At 50.9% G+C, this 4480-nt stretch overlaps 1 protein-coding gene across 1 annotated transcript; it reads left to right on the plus strand.

The window, feature by feature from the left end:
• Positions 1–1121: 1121 nt before the first annotated feature.
• SUOX (sulfite oxidase) lies at positions 1122–3389 on the plus strand. Its single transcript, XM_007955099.2, has 3 exons — positions 1122–1174; positions 1447–1621; positions 1980–3389. Exons 1-3 carry the CDS (start codon positions 1122–1124, stop codon positions 3387–3389), a joined length of 1638 nt encoding a protein of 545 aa, XP_007953290.1.
• Positions 3390–4480: the final 1091 nt, after the last annotated feature.

The following is a 4480-nucleotide window of genomic DNA, read 5'->3' on the forward strand; positions in this document are numbered from 1 at the left end:
CACACACACATATTGGTTTCTAGCACCTCGATTAGGTCAACAGTTGGGACACTTCTCAACCTTCCCCACGTTGGTCTTCCGGGGTCAGTGATTTGCTCGGGGCTATGAAGAAGAGTCTGCTGCTGGGCCAAGAGCAAAGAAATTACCTTCTTCCCCTGACACTCTGGCCATTAACCTCTCTGCTGAGTTTACTAGAATGACATCTGTAAGGTAGGGGTGGAGACCTTGGATTGGGAGCCAGTTTCCAGCTGGGTGGTTCTGTTTTTTTTTTCCCCAGGATGGGTGGAGGAATGGGAAGAGAGCTGAAAGACCTTCAAAGAGGATGTTATGTTGTTTTTAATCTTCACAGCAGCTCTGTGAGGTAGATCCCCCTCATTTTCCTAGATGAGGATCCAAGTTCAGAGAGGTTTAGTAGCTTGCCAGGAGACAGGCTGGTTAATGGCATGGCTAGGTTTCACAAAAGAAGCTCTAGTGGCACAGTGCCTAATGCATTTGACTGCTAGCCAAAAGGTTGGTGGTTCAAACCCACCAGCCATTCTGTGGAAGAAAGACTGGCTGATCTACTTCCGTAAAGACTTACTGCTTCAGAAACACAAAGGGGGTCACTATGAGTCAGAACTGACTCGATGGCAGTGAGTTTGGGGTGGTTTTTTTTTAAGGTTTCACAAACCCAAGGCAGTGTGGGCTCTTTTACCCTTTTAGACTGCCACTATCTTCTTAACCTTTCTTGTCCCTGTTTAATGTTAGATTACCCCTCAGTTGTCCTCTTCTGATTTCAAAAATAATAAAACGGACAGTGGACATTTGAGTTCTGCCCTTTTTAGGCCCTTGGCCCCAAGCATTGTTTTCTGTATTGGACAAAGTAGAGTAGAGGATGGAAGACAGGTGATTCCAGAAGGCTTCCTTTTCCCATTCCCTTCTTCCATCCTGTCAGCAGTCTTTGTCTCTGAACTGCTCTAAGTTTTCTCCAAGGTCCCATTTGCTCCCCACCAAATCTCCTCATTTGCTCAAGGAGCTCTTAGCTGGCCTTATCTGTGTCTTTTTCCTACTCCCTAATAAAATCCCCTCCTAGGACTCTCTTCATTTTGATCCCAGCATCTTCCTCCTACAGGCTTGCCACAATGCTGCTGCTGCTGCACAAAGCTATGATTCCAGGGCTCCGAAAGGCCTCCACGTAAGCCATCTCATCCCAGAGTAGGCCTCTTAGCCTTATCTCCCACCCCCAGTATCTTTATGATGTCTTATCTTATCTGCCAAGGGGATAATAGATGTGAGGGTGGCAAGGGAGGAAAGGGAAAGTCACTTGTTCCATTCATCCCTGGAGAAGCTAGTTTCAGCTGATGGAACCAGTGGCCAAGCAGAGAGAGGTAGACCTCAGATCTTCTCTGGGCCTTTCATACATGGTCAGGGCAAACATGCTACTGAAAAAACCTCTCTCTCTTCTAGACTCAGGTTGACCTCAAGGCTCTGCATTCGGGCTTGTTCTACAGATGATTCATTTCGGCCTCAGCACCCCAGCTTCACCTTCTCTGATGATAACTCTGCCAGCAGGGGCTGGGGGATCATGGGGACCCTGCTGGGCCTCAGTGCAGTGTTAGCCTATCATGAATGTCGGTGCAGGGTAAGCGGGGAAAGGGCTTCACTGTCAGACAAAAGGGGTCCTAGAAAACACCCCGGGAGCTCTGGTAGCATAGTGCCTAAGGCACTTGACTGCTAACCAGAAGGCTGGCGGTTCAAACCCACCAGCCGCTCCTCGGAAGGAAGATGGGGCAATCTACTTCTGTAGTGATACTGCCTTGGAAACCCAAGGAGGGGTCGCTATGAGTCAAGTCCGACTCGATGGCACATAACAACAACAACAACAACTCAGGCTGTGATGAAATCACAGTTCCGGTGCCCAAGACTTGTGGGTTGGCTCAGGGTAAACCAGGGTCATTTCTTAATGTTGTTTCCTTCTGCCTCACTCCTCTGGTCCATAGGCTGCTCAGGAGTCATCACGCATATACACGAGGGAGGAAGTAAGCTCCCATCGCAGCCCTAAGACTGGGATCTGGGTGACTTTGGGCCATGAGGTCTTTGATGTCACAGAATTTGTGGACCTACACCCAGGGGGGCCATCAAAGCTGATGCTAGCAGCTGGGGGTCCTCTGGAGCCTTTCTGGGCCCTCTATGCTGTTCACAACCAGCCCCAAGTGCGTGAGATACTGGCTCAGTACAAAATCGGGGAACTGAACCCTGAAGATAAGGTGTCCCCCAGCTTGGAGACCTCTGACCCTTATGCTAGTGATCCTCCACGTCACCCAGCTCTGAAGGTCAATAGCCAGCGCCCCTTTAATGCAGAGCCCCCCCCTGAGCTGCTGACAGAAAACTATATCACACCCAATCCTCTCTTCTTTACTCGGAACCATCTGCCTGTACCCAACGTGGACCGAGACACCTATCGCCTGCACATAGTAGGGCCACCTGGGAGTCAATCACTGTCCCTGTCCTTGGACGATTTGTACCAATTCCCCAAGCATGAGGTCACAGTTACTCTGCAGTGTGCTGGCAACCGACGCTCTGAGATGACTAAGGTCAAAGAAGTAAAAGGTTTGGAGTGGAAGATAGGAGCCATAAGCACTGCACGCTGGGCTGGGGCACGGCTCTGTGATGTGTTAGCCCAGGCTGGTCACCGCCTCTCTAAAACTGAGGCCCATGTTTGCTTTGAGGGGCTAGACTCAGACCCCACTGGAACTGCCTATGGAGCATCTATCCCTCTGGCTCGGGCCTTGGACCCTGAAGCTGAAGTCCTGTTGGCATATGAGATGAATGGGCAGCCTCTGCCTCGGGACCACGGCTTCCCTGTGCGGGTGGTGGTTCCTGGTGTGGTGGGTGCCCGTCATGTGAAGTGGCTGGGCAAAGTGAGCGTGGAGCCAGAGGAAAGTGACAGCCATTGGCAACGGCGGGATTACAAAGGCTTCTCGCCATCAATGGACTGGGATACTGTAGATTTTGACTCGGCTCCATCTATTCAAGAACTTCCTATCCAGTCTGCCATCACAGAGCCCCAGGATGGGGAAACGATACAGTCTGGGGAGGTGACTGTGAAGGGCTACGCATGGAGTGGTGGTGGCAGGGCTGTGGTCCGGGTGGATGTATCTCTGGATGGGGGCATAACCTGGCAGGTGGCTGAGCTGGATAAAGAGGAACAGTGCCCCCGGAAAGCCTGGGCCTGGCGGCTATGGCAGCTGCGAGCTCCCGTGCCTGCTGGACAAAAAGAATTGAATATTGTTTGTAAGGCTGTGGATGACAGCTACAATGTGCAGCCAGACACTGTGGCCCCAATCTGGAACCTGCGAGGTGTGCTCAGCAATGCCTGGCACCGGGTCCACGTCCATGTCACCCCATGAGAACGTGGAACGGAGCCATCTACACCCCCAGAACCAACCACCTTCTCAACCCCTTCCCAAACATACTCATTCCTTGGCTCTCATCACCACAGGCAAACCTTTCTCCACTTCTTGGATCCCAATCTTGTGCCAAGCCTTCCTGAGCTATACACAGGTACATGCATTGCACATTTCCATCCAGGCAGACTCCCTTCATTGACACTATATTACATATCCCTCCTTGCTTCTGACCAGGATGTGAGAGCTAGGGGCTAGAACTAAGAAAAGTTAAGTCTGGAAATAAGCACTATTTTTTTTTTCCTGCCCAACTTCTAAAGCCTATCACCACTGAGGCCTTATTTTGCCTATCTTGAAATCCTTCAGAGAATGTATGGGTATGTGTGTGAAAAGTGTATACGCTACTTTCTACTGCCTCTCTGGGTTGCCAGGGTGCTGGCTGTGAGGAGAGAGGGGTACCACCCTCCCCCTTTATAGTTCTACTTCAATAAAGTGCCCTTTAAGATTTTGACTCTGGAGCCTCCTGGGGCTGGGGGAATGGTCCTGCTGCAGGAGGGAGGCTGCATTGGTACTGGAATGTATAGTAAGACTAGTTAAAAAACAAATTAGAAAAAAAAGGGGGTGACCCGGAGAAAGGAAGCAGGGACGTGTAGGAGGGGGGCTTCTGTCTCTGAGGTCTGTCAGGATGTGAGCGCCTTGTATGTGACTGACCTCAATATATTCCCGAAGAAGGGGAGATAAAAAAGTATTTGATACCCTCAGTCACTCCTCCTCCCCCAATTCCTACGCACTTGAAGAAAAGACAAAAAATGCTAAGAGGTTAAAATCAATGTTGTCTTAGGAGGGGCAGGGGCAAAACTTCGCACAAAGGATAGACAAGCCAGTACAGGTGGGGCGTCCGACAAGCGCCTAGTTTGCAAATTAGATGCAGATGAAGTTATTGCGTTACCCGCTGCAAGCGACAACTCCTTTCGGACTTGAATCTTTCGGCGCTCGTCTACTCTCCCCTGGCTCCTCTCACTTCTTTCCCCAGCAGTCTCCCCGGCTTGGCGGCGCTCGGTGTTCAGCCTCGACGCCTGTCGCCTGGTTGTGGG

Source organism: Orycteropus afer, unplaced genomic scaffold (genome assembly GCF_000298275.1).
Source record: "Orycteropus afer afer isolate SDZICR_OR568_19922 unplaced genomic scaffold, OryAfe1.0 scaffold00490, whole genome shotgun sequence".
Taxonomy (NCBI): domain Eukaryota; kingdom Metazoa; phylum Chordata; class Mammalia; order Tubulidentata; family Orycteropodidae; genus Orycteropus; species Orycteropus afer.

Excerpts from the sequence above, each read along its gene's own strand:
- SUOX (XM_007955099.2), top strand. The coding sequence starts at position 1,122 with ATGCTGCTGCTGCTGCACAAAGCTATGATTCCAGGGCTCCGAAAGGCC. Across the intron at positions 1,175-1,446 it reads GGGCTCCGAAAGGCCTCCAC|ACTCAGGTTGACCTCAAGGC; the intron begins GTAAGCCATCTC and ends TCTCTCTTCTAG. Across the intron at positions 1,622-1,979 it reads ATCATGAATGTCGGTGCAGG|GCTGCTCAGGAGTCATCACG; the intron begins GTAAGCGGGGAA and ends TCTGGTCCATAG.